General features: G+C 41.5%; 2 protein-coding genes across 2 annotated transcripts; both read left to right on the top strand.

Annotated features, from left to right (window-relative positions):
- The first annotated feature begins 2,780 nt into the window (after window positions 1-2,780).
- Window positions 2,781-4,284, top strand: LOC105917672 (GTPase IMAP family member 7). The gene is made up of 2 exons (XM_012852547.3): window positions 2,781-2,851; window positions 3,294-4,284. Exons 1-2 carry the CDS (start codon window positions 2,845-2,847, stop codon window positions 4,133-4,135), a joined length of 849 nt encoding a protein of 282 aa, XP_012708001.2. The 5' UTR covers window positions 2,781-2,844; the 3' UTR covers window positions 4,136-4,284.
- Window positions 4,285-6,152: 1,868 nt separating this feature from the next.
- Window positions 6,153-11,241, top strand: LOC105917684. Its single transcript, XM_012852558.3, has 6 exons — window positions 6,153-6,216; window positions 7,188-7,262; window positions 7,551-7,584; window positions 7,900-8,224; window positions 8,364-8,414; window positions 8,532-11,241. The coding sequence occupies exons 4-6, from the start codon at window positions 7,945-7,947 to the stop codon at window positions 9,944-9,946; spliced, it is 1,746 nt and encodes a 581-aa protein (XP_012708012.2). The 5' UTR covers window positions 6,153-6,216; window positions 7,188-7,262; window positions 7,551-7,584; window positions 7,900-7,944; the 3' UTR covers window positions 9,947-11,241.
- Window positions 11,242-19,405: the final 8,164 nt, after the last annotated feature.

Below are 19,405 nucleotides of genomic sequence, written 5' to 3' on the forward strand. Positions count from 1 at the left end.
AACGAACAAACAAATAGCAATAGTGTAGTCAGTGTTGCCAAAATAGGCAGGTTTCCAACCAATTAGGCTTTTGAACATATTGAGCTGGGAAAAAAATAGCTTATGGGCAGATTGTAAAAAATTTCGGAAGTAGGCTTGGTGGGGGGGGGGGGGGGGGGTTGAGGTGTTGGTCCTGGTGGGTGGTTGGCTGGCGGGCCCTGCGGCCTCTCCCTGGCCCCCGGGCTTCTGCACATCCCCGATCTCCGATGGCGGCAAGGAGTCTGGGGCCTGGAGGAGGTGCGGGCCACTGTGTCCGGGGTGTTGGCGGGGGCTGCAATGGGTAGTCAGCGGCTTGCCAGGTCTGGGGCTGACGCCTCCGCTCCCCCCAGGAGGGGCGGGGGGCAGGGGTGGCTAGGGTAAGGTGGGGGAGGGAGGGGGTTTATTAGGTATTTAGGGGATGAGGGGGGCTCTGGCTGGGTGGCTCGTACGGGTCGTGTTGGCCCGCCCTCTTTGGGGGGCCCTGTCCGGGGGCGGGGCCGGGGGTCGGTCACAAGCAGTCGTATAGTCGATTTGGGGTGACCCCCCTCTCTGGTCAGTGTTGGATGCGAGTAATTATTTGGTAATCAGACCAAATGTCCATCCCGCACTACCGACACCGACAGTGACCACTGTTGAGCCATGGCGTCACTGAAGGCTGAATGTCTGACCCAGCGACCCGCCCCTCTCCAGCTGTAATTGGCTAGCATGTTGCCTTCAGTCATTGATTTGATTGGTTGAATTGTATGATTGACAAATCAAAGATAGTACTAATAGAACCTTGCCCCCCCGAGGTGAAAAAACAAACAAACAAAAAACAAACAGTTGCCAGTCCAGAGCGGGCACAAAACAAAACTGCCTACAGTTTTGTTTTGAAACTACCGACTACTATCCTCTACCTCAATCATGGACACTTTCTTGTTCCACTAGTTTATCTTCAACCAAATCAGGAGATGCTGCTGCTCCCTCCTCCTTCCACTTTTCTGTTTCTAGAAGTCAGGTGGTGAGATAACTGGAGATACGGAACCGGAACAAGGCTGCAGGTCCAGATGGTGTCAGCCCTAGAGTCCTATCTTGGAGAGCCTCCTCTCCAAAAACTGTATTTGCCAGGCTGATTTTCCCAGATCCAGCTTTCCCCAAGATGACATTCCTTAGTAAATTCAAAACTAGAAGGCATAATAATTGTATAGCACATTTAGTAACTGGATTTATAATAACAGGATTTCTGCTCATTGGAACTGCCGGTTACCAATTATATTGGCAAATTCGGAAGACCTTTGTGGGGTTTCTGGCCATTGTAAGGCTGCCAGGAATGTGTGATGGATTAAATCAGGCTTTGCACACCCAGACTCAGATGCTTTGTAAGCAAAACCGGAGGCTGATGCGATCCTGGCACAGCATCACATGCTGGCTGTGGTCTGAACTCAATCATGAAATGCAATAGACCTCAGGTAAGTTCTAAGTTTGATTTACGGTGGAAAGTTCACAAATTTCAGCTGTTTGGGACTCGCCACTGAGACGCACCAGTAAAGACTTTAACGGTAGATGGAAATTTACAGACAGCCTGACACAAGACATCTTCTTGCTATCTGAACTGGCTCGCCCGATGCTGCCGTTGGAGGCTGGTATCTCAAACTCTCCTGGATGTTATGTAAACAAGAGGCTCTGCCCCCGCCACCCATCCTTCATGGCACCTGTGAACTGAAACTGTGCTCTACTGAACTGGCTGATAAACACACCAGCTAAGACTATGACTGGAGGGGGAAGGGGGATCACTGTTGGACAGTCATGGGCCTATACTGACATGCACACACACATGAACATGGAGATAAATACAGCCCTCTCTGACTCACCACTTCTGCTGTGCCCATCTGTTTTTGCATTCACCTCACATGTGTTTGCTTTATGATGTTGTCTATATGCTGTTTTTTTGTGCTAAGGGTTTTTCTTGCATTTTCATACAGTGCAAGAAATGTACATTTTCCCCTGAACCATCCTATTGTATTCCTTTCTCTACTCACCTGTCTACCCATGTTTGCCTTTCTCTTGGTGGGCTCTACTGAAATGTAATTTCCCCCATGGGGGACAAATAAAGCAATTCAGTTAATTTATTTTGAACGACAACATGTAAGGTGACAAACATTTATACATATTTTCTCATGTTTCTTTTTCAGTTTTACATAAAAGATGAAAGCATTTTTAACACCTGGCGTCTTTAAATTGCACATTTGGGTTCTGCTAATTCCATTTATGATTATATGCAGTGAAATGAGATAATTTAAAAGGTAACAGATCATTGCAATACAAATTTTTGTACATAATGACTTTAGTGCTGGATGTCCGGCCCCTGAACTGTTGACTTTCAGGAACTGTGGCCAATTCAGTTAAACAGCCCTGCCCTACCCTAGGATTTAAGAGAAATGAAATAATATATCTGTGACTTCACAGGGCTCCTCCTCTGCTCTGCTGTCTGCTACACAGATTTATCTAGAATTATTTTAACCCTGGTGCCCACTTTGCATTTATGTTGTAAATATTTAGGGGCTTATTGGTTAATTTATTTATGAAGCAGGGAATTTTATTTTATTTTTTTCATAAAATCACATGTAATCAAATTATTTTCTTACTGTCTTTTATGTTAGCGACTTAAAATCATTTTACATGGCATGTTGATCATCCAGCCTGATCACTGCAAGAAAACCAGTTAGACAGGTAGAAAAGAAAGCAAACTAGGTGCAGGTCAGAACAAGGAACTAAGACGCCTATACTGACACGTATGAAACAAGCTCTCTTTCTCTGGGCAGTGGGCACAATTCTATTTTTGACAGCATGAATGGTGAGTTGTGATTATTCCCGACAGCCTGAATATTTGAGTATTAATAATAAATGTTTAGGTGGCATATCAGTTAATATTACTATAAATAAAAGCAAAATGGTATCAACTCAAAATTGTTTTAAGGTTTCTCTGTCAAAGAATATCAACTCTTCTCCTGAAGACAGCTGGAATTAATTATAGTAAAAAAAAATGTTATTCAAACATTTTCAAACTGCTTCAGCAGTATTTTATACATATGTATATATTTTTTTGTCTTTTTTTTTTCTCGAATTTCAATTAAAAAAAATACAATGTTGAAACTATGACGTTTTAGGAGAGGGAATGAGGTTGTGTGGATGAATCAGTATAAGACAAAAATAAAGATAAAGAAACAAGAAATATTTGAAGAGCATGAAAAGAGTTTTACACACCTATAATTATAACTCTCAATTTTGTGCTTCAGTTCCAACCACACTTAGGATTGTCCTGCTGGGGAAAAGCGGAAATGGGAAGAGCAGCCTAGCAAACACAATCGTCGGAGGGACAACATTTACATCTAAAAGCTTCGATGAGAGGAATACTTTTGTTTCTGAAGCCAAAACCAGACGTGTCAATGGAAGAAATCTTACTCTGATTGATACTCCTGGTTTATTTGACTCAGGCAGGTCTGAGGAGGAAGTGAAGCCAGAGTTGGAGAGATGTTTCATACAGTGTGCTCCTGGGCCTCATGTCTTTCTGATTGTTCTCAGAGCGGAGAAATACACCGAGCAGAAGCAAGTTGTCAGTAAAATATGTGAATATCTCTCAGATGAGGCCTTCGAGTATGCAGCAGTGGTCTTCACTCATGGTGACCAGCTCCCTGAGAGGATGAAAATAGAGGAGTATGTTGGTCAAAGTGACGGACTGAGGGAGCTGGTGGAGAAGTGTGGAGGTCGATGCCATGTTTTTGATAACACATACTGGAAGAACAATGAGGGGGAGGATTACCGAAGCAACAAGTACCAGCTGGCCGAGCTACTCAACACCATAGACAGGATGTTAATTCAAAACAGAGGAAGATACTACACCAACATCCAGCTTAATGAGGTGGAGAGAAAAATACAAGAAGAGGCACAGCATATTAAAATGTCATCAGCAAACCTGTCGATAGTCGAGATCAGACAACAGGCAAAAAGCAACATCTTAAAGAAACAAATTGATTGGACAACAAACTTTATGGCGAAAGGTTTAGTTGGTGTGGCAGTCATGCTTGCAGCTGTTGTTGTTGGTGTGGCTCAATTCCAGATTACGAGAGACCTTATTTAAAGAAGCTAGAATCTACAGAGGAGGCAGAACTATTACCTGACAAAACCATAAGTATACCTCTTCCAACTGATGCCATAGAGCAGGAAACTGAGGATGTAGTACCAAACATATTTCTGATCATCTTTAACAGAATTCTGGGCATTTATGAAAGACCATTCAGGCTATCTGAATGAGCCATCTCCTGACCTTTGTGTCTATGGTTGTCTTGGCTATTATAACATGTTAATCCACTGACATGATTGTTTGAAAGTTCCTGGGGTATGAATATATATATATATATATATATATATATATATATATATATATATATATATATATATATATATATATATATATATATATATATATATATATATATATATATATATATATATATACCAATAATTTCCTAATTTAAAAACATTGTCATTGCCATTCACTCTGCATATTTGCTTGAAGGACAACCATGAAGTTTATTTTGTTCCAGAAGTATTTGTGCCTTGTAAGCATGAATTTGAAGTTGTTGAGAGAGTTTCATTCCAAGTTTTGTATTTGTAGAATAAAAAAAAAATCACAAGTACAAATTTTTTTTTACACCTGTTCAAATTATTTTTTTTCCTCAACACAAATACAAATCAATAAATACAACTGCACAAATCTGCTGCTGTGAGTCACAAATTCAATGTTACAAGTTACGCCTTCATTTTCACAAATGTCTCACCGGTAAAAATGATCTGTAACTTGTGAGTAGTACCCTTGATTGGACAGCAGGGGGCGCTGCCCCCTCCGTCAGTCTGTACCAACCAGAAATACATATATGGCTACTGCCTTGTTGCCTTCCAAGGACCCTGCCCGCATATGCCTTGATTGCCGGTGTCTGGCTACTTTTATGCCCCGTCCACATGGAAACAAAATTAAGTGTATCCGCAAAAGTATTTTTTTCATTTGGGCTGTGCATCCATGTGGATCCAGCATTTTCAGTGGTGCAGCGTCCTCTCATGTGGATCACATTTTGTTCTAAAACTCACACAAACATGTATTTATTCCCTTCCAAGTTCGATCTTCTACTAGTTTTTCTAATCTATCCAGAAATATAACTGTCCATTTACTCTTGTGTTTAATAAATATCAAATCAAACACACAAATGGTTGCACCATAGTACTGGAAGTTAGAGCTAGCAGGTAAATTAAAGCTTTTTACATTCATGTTCTGCTTGCAATAGTAAGGAACAAATCCATGCAAGAGCACCAGCCTCTCAAACTGGGACTGATGACTCCAGAGAAAATATCTAGGCCCTACCAAAATCTCCCAAAATGTTGTAAGAGAAAGTGCTGTGGTCTGAAGGAACCAAGCTGGAACTATACCTTCTAAAAGGTGTGTTTGACAAATAAACAGCACCAAAAAGAACACCATACCATGAGTGAAAAAGAAGAGAAAGGCCTTAGAATGGTCAGAGACCGGACCTAATTCTGACGGAAAAGCTGTGGGGTCGCTTTAAGAAGCCTGTGGATATAAGCAGTCATCACAATCTGATTGATTTAGAGAACCTGTGGAATGTAGGGTGTAACTATTTTCAGGTCGCCATGCCGAATACTGATAGACTCCTGCCAAAGAAGACTTTAAGCTGAATTTAAATCTAAAATTGCTCTCTTACACATTTGTACCACCAACAAAGTCACAAAGCACTGACTCGGTTGTTATCAGTGAGTTACAAAGACCTGTTACATAAACTGCTGTGGATCCTGCACTCCAAGGTAATTAGTAACTGAAATAAATATATTCAACTGAAACAAACATCAGTTGTCATAAGCAACCTTTAATGAAGAGACATAATAAAGTAGCAAGAAAAGTACAACTATTTCTGAATTGAACTAATTACTTTTATTTTAACAAAGCTTTTTAGGTTTTAAATATGTTTTGAATTAAAGGGATACTTGTAACTTTTTGACTTCCCACAAGGGGGTGTTAAAGCGCTCTTACAATTTCAACAGAAAGTGAAAGTGGTCAATATAAAGTTGTTCCTGCAGCAGAGGAGAGGCACAGCCATCCTGTACGTTTTTGGTATTCGTTGGACATAGATTCCACTTTTGGCACAAGTGCTGGTGAGTCATTGTTATTTATTTGTATAAGATGCCACCATCCAGTGTTGTAGCTTTGTTATGGATGTTAGTAGCGTCCTCAGACTCTTCCTTTCTTGTGAGCCAGCTCTATCCACGTTAACCATGTGCAAATGTTTGTGTCTGATCCTTATGGTGCTTGACGTTCTCTGCATGTTTCTGTGGCAGTGTGGCCCAATAGGCTTGGCATACCTACTACAGCATTTTCAGTGGTGCGGCGTCCTCTAATATGGATCACATTTTGTTCTGAACCTCACACAAACATGTATTTATTCCCTTCCAAGTTCGATCTTCTACTATTTTTTCTAATCTATCCAGAAATATAAGTGCACTACTCTCCATTTACTGTTGTGTTTAATAAATATCAAATCAAACACACAGATGGTAGCACCATAGTACTGGAAGTTAGAACTAGCAGGTAAATTAAAGGTTTTTACGTTCATGTTCTGCTTGCAATAGAAAGGAACAAATCCATGCAAGAGCAGCAGCCTCTCAAACTGGGACTGATGACTCCAGAGAAAATATCTAGGCACTACCAAAATCTCCCAAAGTGTTGTAAGAGAAAGTGCTGTGGTCTGAAGGAACCAAGCTGGAACTATACACTGACTTTGTTGTTATCAGTGAGTTACAAAGACCTGTTACATTAACTGCTGTGGATCCTGCACTCCAAGATAATTAGTAACTGAAATAAATATATTCAACTGAAACAAACATCAATTGTCACAAGCAACCTTTAATGAAGAGAAATAATAAAGTAGCAGGACAAGTACAACTATTTCTGAACTGAACTAATCACTTTTTAAGTTACTTTTACTTTTTAACAAAGCTTTTAGGTTTTAAAAATGTTTTGAATTAAAGGGGTACATGTAAGTTTTTGACTTCCCACAAGGGCTGGAAAACAGCTCTTACAAGTCAAACAGAAAGTGAAAGTGGTCTAAATAAAGTTGTTTTTGCAGGGGAGAAGAGGCACACCCATCCTGTTCCTTTTTGATATTCGTTGGACATAGATTCCACATTTGGCACAAGTGCTGGTAAGTAATTGTTACTTATTTGCATTATTTTTCATTAGCCATCTACATTGCTGAGCAGAGCTATAGGGTTTTTGTTTGGAACCCTTTGTACAAAATAACCTAAAAGACAACATTTTAAGATTCTTCACTTAAACCAGTGGTAGATAAACAATCTCCAGATGTGATTAGGTCTCTGTGTTTGTAATGGAGAAAAAACATCTTATATTAATGCAACATGCTAATCAATTAAATATTTATTTACAATTTTCACTTCCTCTTTTCTCTCTTCTATTGCCTTCCGACTCTTAGGTTTTTAAAAGTGTCAAAGACATTTTGACTAAAGGTAAGCTCACTCTAAAACTGGAGATGTCCTTCTGTACTAACCGGAAACTAAGGATAGATTTGTTTTTGGGGTTTTTTACCAAGTTGAGACTGTGTGTTGAGGTTTGAAGGTCAATTATGGGGATTGTGTAATCAATTTATTAAGTTTGCTTGAGAATCAGAAAGGTTTAAAACAGAATAGGAGAACATCAAAGTGCTAAGTTGCCTTATTATGGTGATTATTTGTTTTACCCGACAGTATTTGCAAGTATGAATAAAATCGATAATTAATTGCTGTCTAAATGTTGCTCTTTTTCACTTTCTTAATTTATTATAGATCATTTTCAGGGAGGGGAGCAGAGGCTAATATATATAAGTGGAGATGGTGATGCATACTGCTAACAACAGCATCTGTCCCTCCACTGATAAAGCTGACTACTGCGTCGACAACAAAGCATGGATGAAAATAACAGGTCCTGCTGCGCAACCCCTTGCAGATGTTTTCTTTGGATTAAGTGCAGTGGTGCAGCCAGAAATTACGGCTGCAGGAGAAGGAGAAAAGAAAGTCAAAGCTCAGGGGCATTCTGTAAATGTAGGTGTTTATAATGCACTGCGGCCAACGCCACAAGGACAAGGAGCAGAAGGAGTGAAACCACAAGCAGGTAAACCAAAAAAAAAAAACACCTAGTGTTGGTAAAAAGTGTCTGCAATATTGTTAGATCAAATGATTTCTGTATTTTTGGGACTCATGTAAGTTGAAGCCATACATAATGCTTCACTGATTTGCTTTCTTTGTGGCAGCATCAAAGATCATCGTCAAAGGAACAGATGGAGCTCAGAAGTGCATTAAAGGTAACAACAGATTTAGACGCAAGTCATGTCACTAATGTACTTATAAACAGTGATTTACAGTTTTCCTTTATCATTTCAAAAAACCATGATGATTCAATCTTTACAACTGCTTTGTAGTGCTGAGAGCGTACAGGATCATCCTGCTGGGAGAAACCGGTGCGGGGAAAAGCACCCTTGGAAACTCCATATTTGGGGAGGATGTGTTCAAACCTGGCAAGACCTCTGAATATCAAATACAGTCCAAATCTGTCCATGAAAGAAGAATCACTCTGTTGGACACTCCTGGTTTCTCTTATGCCGAGGGAGAGTTGAAGGACGAGCTAGCAAGGTGTACCAGAAGATGCACTCCTGGACCCCATGTTTTCCTGATTGTGCTGAAAGTGGAGAAATCTCTTCAGCAACAGTTGGCTGTTATTCACAAAATCTGCCAGTGTTTCTCAGAGGAAGCATTCAAGTATGCTGCAGTTGTTTTTACTCATAGTGATCAGCTCGCAAGTGGAATACAAATTGAGCAGTATATCGATCAGAATCCAAGTCTTAAAGATTTGATTATGAAGTGCAGTAACCGCTACCTTGTTATTGATTGTAAGAACGACCAATGGGGTGACAAAACCAAGTTCCAGATGTCACAGCTGTTCAACACAATAGATAAAATAGTGACAGGACACAGAGGTGGGTGTTACACCAACACAATGCTGCAGGCACGTAAGACAAACAAAGACAACACAAAATCAGGTGACTCAACACAATCAAATGACAACAGAGGTAACACTAATGCGTGCAACAGTGTGTGGATTAACTTCTCGGGCCCAGAGGGAAAATTGGTGACAGAAGCTTTGTTTGGATCAGCTGTCGCAATTTCCCCAAGAGGGCCAGTAATCCCTAAGACTAAAGCAAAGGAAGAATCTAAAACAGATAAAGATAAGGTACCAGACAGGGACTCCAAAGCAGAAAAAGAAGAAGCACCCAATAATGAGGAGTCTGTGGCAGACCCAGGAAAGGCAGTAGAGGAAAGTGAGATGCCAAAAAAAACAGTAAAACAAGGAAGAGGCGGTGGCTCTGATGGAAATAAGTTTTTCACGGTGCTTGGAGCAGCATTGGCAGGGATAGGAGCAGTTATAGCATCATTGTGGTTGGGGTTATCAGCTACAGCAGGTGTAATAGCATGGACAGGAGCAGTTATAGCATCATCAGTGTTGGGGTCATTAGTTCCAGCAGGTGTAACTGTGTTGGCAGGAGTTTTAAGAGGAGTCGCTATAGCAGTAGATGCAATAATAGTCACAGCCCTAGGATTGGTGGCAGCAGCAGTTGCATGGGTAGTAGCAAAGATCAAAAAGATAATTTGTCTACTAATCCACCTTCGTGAAATCATCAAAGAGAACATTGGAATTGTTATACTGGTTGTTGCTTTCTACTTCCTGCTTTTGCTAACATTCCTCTCCAGAGTACTGATGGTTGGAACCCTTCTCCTGTCATGTGGAATCTTGGTTATGTTTTTGATCATAATGTTGTTACTCATTACCATTATGTAATCATAACACTTTGTGAAACTGTATCAAGTTTTAATGTTTGTATAGTTTAGTTACTGAAACCAAAATACATAAACATGGAGATGCAATTGTTGTGCATTTTAAGATCAGGTGTTATTGTTTTTTAATGCAAGTTAAAAATTAAAAAAATTATGTGTGCAACGTGAGCGGGGTTCTTCATAACTATAACCTTCGTTAGAGTTGCTTATTTTATAGACCAAATAAGCGACTTTTCAAAAACAAGGCCAAAAATGTGCAAACTGTGACTCACAAAATGTATAAGTGACCTCTGAAAAAACAAAATAAGCACAAAGTTTCCTATAATAAGCGAATTTGGCTACACTGTCTGTCACTCATCTTTATAGGGTATATTGCACTTTCATATATGACAATATGACAACTATTAGCAGGTAGTGGATTAATTTGTAGCCGAGTGTCAAAGAGACAGATGCTGCTGTTGTTAGCACATTTGCCTTGAGAAGGACCTGGGTTCAAATCCTGGCCTGAGGGCTTTCAAAAGGAAATGTGCATGCCTTTTGTCTGCTTGCAATGGTTCTCTCCAGGTACTCCGGCTTTCTCCCACAGTTTTGCCCTTTATTGCCTTTAGGTATGAATGCGAGTGTGCATGAGGTTAGAGTTGAGTGAGAGATTGTAATGCAATTGGAGAAAGTGTTTGGGCAATAAATCAATCGTAATATTTTATCTAGCAACAGAAAATGGCAATAACATTAGCTACTTTTACACGGACAAAAGTAATCGGGGATGTAAGCAAGCCAATGGGAATATTATGATAGGATCAAGCTTAATCGGGTTTTGTACAGTAACATTTGATGCAGCGAATTTAGATGCAAAAAGAAAAAAAAATTTGGTATCATTATATATGGTGTGAAGGTTCTTTTGTTTAACAGGCTGATGCTAAGCTACCCTAAATAAGTCTTACTGTTCTACAATCAATGTTTTAAGTAGCAAATGTTGTGAAGGTTTAGAATTGTTCAGAATCATTATCGCCACTTTTGTTTTTCCTCAGCTTTTGTTTCAGTATAATAAATGTGTGCGCATTTATTCATGTATTTATCATGTATGTTTTCCTTTTCCCTACAAGCTAAAATAAACAGTGATATCTTTTTTGTTTGTGTGTGTGGTGGGAGGGTTAACCAAAGAGTCACATTTCTAACAGGATAAAGAAAAAACATCCTTAGTAGAGCTTGTGTTTTATAGAACATTGTTTCATATATCAGCACTGTTACTGCTTTTGTCTTAGTGGAAAATAAATATTTACAGATCTGACACCAGTTTTGTCTAATGTTTTTCTATTTCTCCAGCCTTTGATTGTGTTTTAATGTTTTCTGGATACATGTAGCCAGATGGAAACACATCAAAGAGGTTTCTTTAAAATTTAAAATTAACAACAGAAGTAAAGTTGATTAATAGGTTAGCATTTTATGTATATTCCCTGATCAATGTTTTTAAAAGCAAGTCTTTTTTAACCTGAAATTTAAGATATTAATTAAATGAGCTAATATCATTTGAAGTTTTCTTCCATGCTAATAACACTAACAATATTGTGAGGCTTGTTAGTAACAAAATATATTATCTGAAAGAATGAAGGATAGGTATTCACTGCCCGTTGTGAATAGGTAGTGAATGTCCAGAGACTTTAACCAAGCAACGAATGCAGACATATAAATTATGCTTTAATAAGGTCAAATCTGGTAAATAGTAAAATAGTTAAGCCCTTTGGATGACCAGTAATAATTGACGTTAGGTACTCCAGTACAAAACATGACAAAACAAAGCAACTTAATGTAGAAACAAATATGAAAGATACAATGCTTAATAATAAAACTTCATTTTGAAACACCCAAAAGCAGATTGATATTTTGTGCCCTGTCTGGCAATGTGGCATTAAGAATTGTTGTCTTAATACAAAGAAGAGCCCAACAGATTTTTCTTTCACTGCTTTCGCCATAGTGCTTCGCTTGATTTATATATGCAAGAAGTTTTATTAGATTTTATGCAGTGTTGTTTTTAATTGTTGATATTTTTCTTGTTGGTGTTATGGAAACATTATTATGAAAGAAGAGGGACACTGTTTCATTGAAAAGTCAGTCTGTTGTTTTATTGTCAAAAGGTAAAACAGCATTTCGAGACACATTCAAGCACAAGCTTGCAGAGATGTGTGTGCTGAATAAGCAAACCCCATGTCTCTTATAGTAAACATATGCAGACATACAGCTTAACTACAAAAAAACAGGAAGAGCCATGTATTGTCTCTGGCCTTTAAGTTAACTCTGCAACCTACACTTTGACATACAGATGGAGAAGTTGAAAGTTATACGAATACTTTATGAACCTCACACTTATGCTACACATGGGCTGTATACACTTCTGCTAAAAAGGTGACAACTATGTTTTGCACAAGGTTTTATGCACAAGCAACAAACAGAAAGTTTTCCATCATAGTGGCAAAATTAAAAGATGTTTCCTGCTTCATTCAGACAAGTCGGTACGGGGCTAACTTAGATGCTTTTATTATTTTACAGTAATCAGTGAATTATGGACATCGAGATCACAACTGTAATAATCCAAAGGCAACTATTCTATTTATTTTACCTTCTCTATTTTTTTATTTAGAGGGATATTTCTTTTCATCCAATGTAAAAAATGAAACTAAAGGTTAAAAATTGCAACACGTATTGGTATAGTGCTGAACTATTTTTACTAAGGCAGTTTCAAGCCACCATCTGTCCATAACTGCATTAGGAAATGTGTGGTAAAAAAATGTACTTGCTACTACTGCCAGGTGAGCTGGGATAACTGATCTGTTATACATGAAACATCATCTAGTATACTGATATATTTCATTAATGTGACGTGTACAAAAGGCACGCCTGTACTGAAGACTGAGGCTGATTCGGTTATGTTGAATATGGATAAACAATCACTCCAGGGTGTCGGGTTAGAACAGCTGATATATATGTCCAGGTGAGTTAGTGAAAGAAAAATTGTCTGAGTCCAGTATTGAGCTTTACTTCCTTTTAATTAGCTCCTGAGGTTCAGCCATACATATAAAGGCACGTGTGATGGGTTCAAGTGAATGTGTATGTGTGTGTGTGTGTGTGTGGTTTTCTACAAAGATAAACAAAGAGAAATTACGAGAATTTGTCTGTAAATCATTTCACAATAAACCAAATATCCAGAAATGAATAAATGTCTTCAAACATCACCACAGACTAATAACTGGCCGATATCCGACCCCGAAAATGTAAACAATAATAATAATAAACCCTGCGTTTCAACAGGAAAAGGTAACAGCTGCATCATTCAAACGAGCTCAATAGCTTAATGCTAACAGCTAACCTTTAGCTCTCAATAATACAAGTAAACAGCACTAAACAACCATAATATTCGACAGGACACAGTACAATACAGCTCTCAGACATTTACGAAACCGAACTAAACCAACAACAATATTACTTACGTTCATTGGACGCACACAATAGAACGAAGTAAACGAAGTCAGCCTTGAGAGCCGCACCACTCAATGCTCAGATCCATATACAAGATGTAACAAATATGAATGTGAAGCCATCTAGTGGCTGAAATAAAATACTACATCTAAAACACTGATAAGGAACCTAAACTAGAGGGCTGAAAACAAATAATTAACAGTCTTTTGTACAGCCGCCCCCAAATTTGACACTCAAATTTGACCAGTAGGTGTATTAATCATCTGGAGGTAGAGCATGCAGCTTTATGAGGCGAACAACTGGCCGAGTGTAGGTCCTGCCTTTAACTTGAACCACAGCTGTCCTCACGCGTCCGTCTGCTCCAGGTATGACACTTGTCACTGTTCCTACTTGCCAGAGGGCTCTTGGTGTCTGTTGGTCAACAATCAGCACTATAGTGCCTACAGTGATGTCATCCTTTTCTGTTTGCCATTTCTGTCTGGCTTGTAATGTCGGAAGAAAGTGGCGGATGTAATGCTTCCAGAAGTGATCTGTTAAAACCTGAGAATGTCGCCACCTTTTTCGACTTAAAAGTTCAGACTCGGGATAGACCACTTGTGGAAGGGAGGAGTCCGGCCGCCCCATCAACAAACAGTTGGGCGTGACTGGATCTGGATCAGCCAGATCAGATGAAACGTAACCCAAGGGCCTGGAGTTGAGAATACCCTCTATTTCAATAAGAACTGTTCTCAACACCTCCTCTGGCACTGACTGAACTCCAAGAGCGATCCGGAGAGCGTTCTTTACTGATCTAACCTCTCGCTCCCAAGACCCACCAAAATGCGGAGCATTTGGGGGATTAAAGCGGAAGTGAATCTGTTGAGCAGCAAGTTGGTCCTTCACTGCTTGTTCCAGGACACTGAAGGCTTCTTTAAGTTCTTTATCTCCACCTTTGAAATTAGTTCCCTGGTCTGAAAGGATCTCATGAGGCTTTCCTCTTCGAGATATAAAACGTCTGAGTGACATTAGGAAGGAATCAGTGTCCATATTTGGGAGGAGGTCTAGATGGACAGCTCGGGTGGTAAGGCACTTATACAGGATGCCCCACCTCTTTTCGTTGCGACGTCCCTCCTTTATCATCATTGGACCAAAGCAGTCCACCCCTGTGGAATAGAAAGGTGGTTTGTAAAGCCTCAAACTGGAGGGTGGAAGATCTGCCATCCTTGGGACTTGAGGGCTGCCTCGCCATTTCCTGCAGTCCACACAGTTATGCTGGTGCTTCCTGATGGCTTCTCTCCCTCTAAGTAGCCAGTATTTTCTTCGCAGCTCAGCAAAAACACGCTCTGCTCCAGGGTGGTTTAGCTGTTTATCATAATGTTGGATCAGGAGTTTGGAGACAGGGTGAGAGGACGAGAGTAAAATGGGATGGCGCACATCTGGGCCTAGGCTTTCACATCGGCGGAGCCTACCTCCAACACGGATTAGACCTGAGGTCTGCTCATATTCAGGGGCGAGTGTGAGCACTCTACTGGTAGATGGAAGAGCTTTTCCCGATTTGAGTAACATCATCTCTTCGGGGAAGCTTTCAACCTGAGCCTGTCTGAAAAGAGCAAACTCAGCCTTGTGATAGTCATCAGCAGTGGGAGACTTGTCACTAGCCTCTCCATCGAGTACTCTTGCAGTTGCTTCTAGGAGCTCTTGAAAGGTGTTAAACTGCTGAATGTCAGGAAGAGTTAGTTGTGGGAAGTTAGTTAAACCACAGAATACTGGGTTCCTCAATTCCTCCGTTTCCTCCATAAAGTGGTCAGTTGGTGATTCAGGCCACTGGTCAGATGCTTGCATGAGGAAGGATGGTCCGTGATTCCAACGACTTTTTTCAGTCAGTTGGGCTAAGGTTTTCCCTCTGGTGATATCGTCTGCTGGGTTGGAAGCAGAATCGATGTAGCGCCAGGATTTGATATCTGATAATTCCTGTATCTCTGCAACCCTTGTACCTACAAACACTTTATATCTGCAGGAATTGGATTTGAGCCAGTTGAGTACTGTGGTGGAATCAGTCCAGTACATCACATTTTGGATCTTGATGGTGAGTTCTTTCAGCAGCACTGAAGCTAACTGTGCTCCAGTTAAAGCACCACATAACTCGAGTCGAGGTATCGATAGCTGCTTCTTTGGAGCAACTCTGGATCTGGCTGCCAAGAATGCAACTTGTACCTTTCCATCCCCGTTATCACTACGCAGGTACGCCACTGATCCATAAGCACGTTCAGATGCGTCACAAAACACATGGATGGTCTGACTGATGGTACTACGATCTGTGTTGTGGTCAGTGTAGCATCTGGGTAAGGAGATCTGGGACAACTGGGGAAGCTCTTCCTCCCATGACTTCCAAGCTTGGAGCAGATCTTCAGGGAGATTGGGATCATCCCAACCTCTCTTCTTGTCCCAAAGACGCTGTACAATGATCTTAGCTCTGGTCGTATATGGAATAATGTATCCCAGAGGATCGTATTGTTGAGCAAGAAGACGGTAGATGTTGCGCATAGTTGGTTCAAGACAGTCATGGTTGTGCTGCTTATAGCAGAGCGTGTCTGACTTACACTGCCACAACAATCCAAGTGTGCGTTCTTGAGGGTTAGCTATTTGTTGTGTGAACCAAAGTGTGCTGCTCTCTGACCTTGATTCTTTGGGTAGGTGTCTGATGACAGCAGGAACATTGCTGGCCCATTCTCTGAGCTCAAATCCACCTTCCCTGAGTACTGTGTGCAGTCGATTCACCAGCTGCTTGGCCTGGTTCTCTGACTGAAGACTCTGCAGACAGTTATCAACATAGAAACAACGTTCTACTGATTGGCGGGCATCCTCCTCTGGTGCAGTGTGTTTTTGGACATGGCTTTGTAGGGCAAAGGTGGCACAACATGGACTACACGTTGTACCAAAAGGGAGCACTTGCCACTCATAGATAGTAGGTTCCTGGTCCACCTTAACATCTCTTCACAGGAAACGAAGGAAAGGTTTATCCTCGTCCAGCAGGCGCACCTGATGAAACATCCCCTTCACATCACTGCTGATAGCCACGGGGTGCTCTCGAAACCTAAGGAGTACTCCCAGAAGACTGGCTCCAAGTGTGGGCCCAGGAAGAAGGTGATTATTGATGCTCTGCTCATTAAAGATGAAGGAGCAATTGAAGACTATTCTGTACTTTCCATTGTGTTGAACAATGTGGTGTGGAATGAACCATGAATAGTTGCTCTCCTTTGCCTTGGTTGGGGTTATAGGCTTGACGTAACCAGCATCAATGAGCTTGTGGATTTCTCTGGAGTAAATGGTAGCTTTCTCTGGGTCTTTTACCAGCCGTTTCTCTGTCCCACGCAGCTGTGGTAAGACAGCTTCTTTAGGTGCATGGAGAGGTGGGAAGTCTCTTTTCCACAACAATGGCGTAGCATACCTGTTCACACCATCAACCATTACTCTGGTGGTCTTATCTTCTAGTATGCGAACTGCCTCTAAATCTTCTCTTGACCTGGTGATCAATCGTTCGCTCCTGTATGGCAGCGTATCTAACTGCCACAACTTTTCCACATGACTTAGAAGCTCTGCTTCTGGTGGATTGCACTTAGTGAAGAGGCACTGTTGTGGAGACAGTTGATGGCATAACAGACTTGTGGGGCCTTGTAAAGTCCATCCTAGTCTGGTACGAACTGCTGCAGGCCCACCTGGCGGACCGAGACGTACTGGTTCCACTGGCGTAACTAGATGTGGGTAATCTGACCCTATCAGCAACAATGGCTGGGCACCTTTAATGGATGGCAGTGGAACGTCTCTGAGATGGCGATACTTTTCCTTCAGAACTTCAACTGGGTAGGTATGGCAGGATAAGTTTAGCTGTTTGGCTGTGAAAGCTTTGTTGACCTGGTATGACTTACTAGGCTGTGAAGCAGGAGCAACTGAGAAGGAGACAGTGGCACCGTTAATGGTGCAGACTTCTTGCCGGACGGTACGAAGTGTGAGATCTTCAGGCTTCCCTTGAAGACCCAGGCTAAGAGCAGCATCATGTAGGAGTATTGTGCGCTCTGATCCATCATCCAGTATTGCGTAGGTCTCCAGTACCTTTGGACCGCTCTGGAGTATGACACGGCATAACTTGAGTAACACTTGGTTGTTTCTGGCTGGCCGATCAACGTACAGTGTATCCGAAACAGAACTCACTAGGCATGTGCTCGGCTGAGGTGGTTGAGGTTCGACAGGTGCTGTGCTCATTTGGCTGGCATTAACCTCGTGCAGGATATCCAGATGTTTCCTCTCACATTGTTTGCACTTGGCTTTAAGATTGCACCTGACAGCCTGATGTTCCCGTCCGCAACGCCAGCATCGTCTGTTTGCTTTAATCCACTCTGTCCTCTGCTCTACTGACAGGATTTTGAAGTTGCTGCACTGGTTCAAATAATGAAGCTCTGTATCGCAGAAGGGACAGTATTTCTTTGGCTTGTCCTGGGAGAGCTCTCTCACAGCTGGAGTCCTATCTGATTTCATCTTTGACTGAGGAGACTGACTGCCAAGTAGAATCGCTGTAGATCTTTGTGACTTGTAGTCAGGACGTCGGCTCTTGGGTGGAGCTTGTCTCTCTCTATTGAAGGTACTGCTGTATTGATCACCACTAACTTGAACTCGTACTTCGTACTCAAGCCAGTCAGCCAGATCAAGCAGGGTTGGAACTGGAGTATGAACAGGGTTCACAAATCTATGAAATTGTGCTCTTAGGTCATGTGGCAACTTCACTAGGAGACGAGAGACATGTGATGCACATCTCAGTTCTGTCCATCCTTGGTTTCCAAGTTGCTGCAGCATTCCTACTAAGGCTCGAACATGAAGGGCAAAAGACTTAAATGCTTTAATGTCCCCAGGTCGGATATTAGGTCCATCCATTAAATCAGAAATCCTCTTCAGCGCCAGCTGCTGTGGTTGACCATACATCTCAGTGAGTGCTCTTATAGTGTCTGTAAATGGGAGCGGACTGTTACTGTATGAGTCGGCTATAAGTAGCGCCTCTTCACATTTGAGATGATCTGTGAGTATTTGAAACTTAAAATGCTCTGGAGCATCATATGGGAGTAAGTTGTCGAGGGCTAGTTTCAATCTGGCAAACTCACGAGGGTCCTCGGATTTGAAGTAAGGGATAGTTGGTTTGGGACCATGGTAGTACTCTAGCGTTGAGGATTTACCAAAGGAAGGATTTAGGTGGGGGGAATGTTGGCGGTCAGATGGATATCTGTCTCCCCGACCTCTCTCTCTGTCACAGTCATAGCGTGGTGCCTGGTAATCATCATGGCGATCCCTGTAATCAGAAGATCGTCCCCTCTCTGTTCCATAGTAGCGGCTATCATGGCGAGCACTTGGACTACTTGGTCGGTTGGGCCTCATTGGGCCATATTCGTCACTGTGGTCTGGGTGACTTGACTTGAATGGAGAGACACCATAATAATGGTGAGATCTGTCCTCATGGTGATAGGGCTCATTATAGCGATCGTAGTCATCCTCATTGTTGGAATAATACTTGACATCAGAGTTGGATGCTGCTTTAAAATGAGGCCTTTTGCTATCACATGATTTATCATGGTCTTTACGGTGTGATTTACACTCTCTTTGATGTGACGACTCTGGTTCCAGACGATCATCAACATCAAAATCCATAGGCTTGACTTGGGAGAAGGGAGATGAGCTTCGAGATGTTGCAGAGGAAGCGTCATCTTTGCTGATTAATCCCACTTCCTGCAAACAGCGGTCAAGGTCCTCAATGTGGTCACGTCGGTGGCTTTGTGGAGTTGGAGGAACATCATTAATCACCGATGGGGCACTTACTGCCTGACGTGGGCTTATGTGGCCACTAGATGGCGTCGGCTTACTTGTAGGTGCTGGTGTAGTAGATGTGTCCTCTTCCCTGCGCTTGGATTGTGACTGAGGTTTTGATATCTGTCCAGGAGATTGTTGGATTATATCTGTAAGACGCTGGACC

Source organism: Fundulus heteroclitus, chromosome 14 (assembly GCF_011125445.2).
Source record: "Fundulus heteroclitus isolate FHET01 chromosome 14, MU-UCD_Fhet_4.1, whole genome shotgun sequence".
Classification (NCBI taxonomy): Eukaryota; Metazoa; Chordata; class Actinopteri; order Cyprinodontiformes; family Fundulidae; genus Fundulus; species Fundulus heteroclitus.

Excerpts from the sequence above, each read along its gene's own strand:
- LOC105917684 (XM_012852558.3), top strand. The coding sequence starts at position 7,945 with ATGGTGATGCATACTGCTAACAACAGCATCTGTCCCTCCACTGATAAA. Across the intron at positions 8,225-8,363 it reads AGGAGTGAAACCACAAGCAG|CATCAAAGATCATCGTCAAA; the intron begins GTAAACCAAAAA and ends TCTTTGTGGCAG. Across the intron at positions 8,415-8,531 it reads AGCTCAGAAGTGCATTAAAG|TGCTGAGAGCGTACAGGATC; the intron begins GTAACAACAGAT and ends ACTGCTTTGTAG.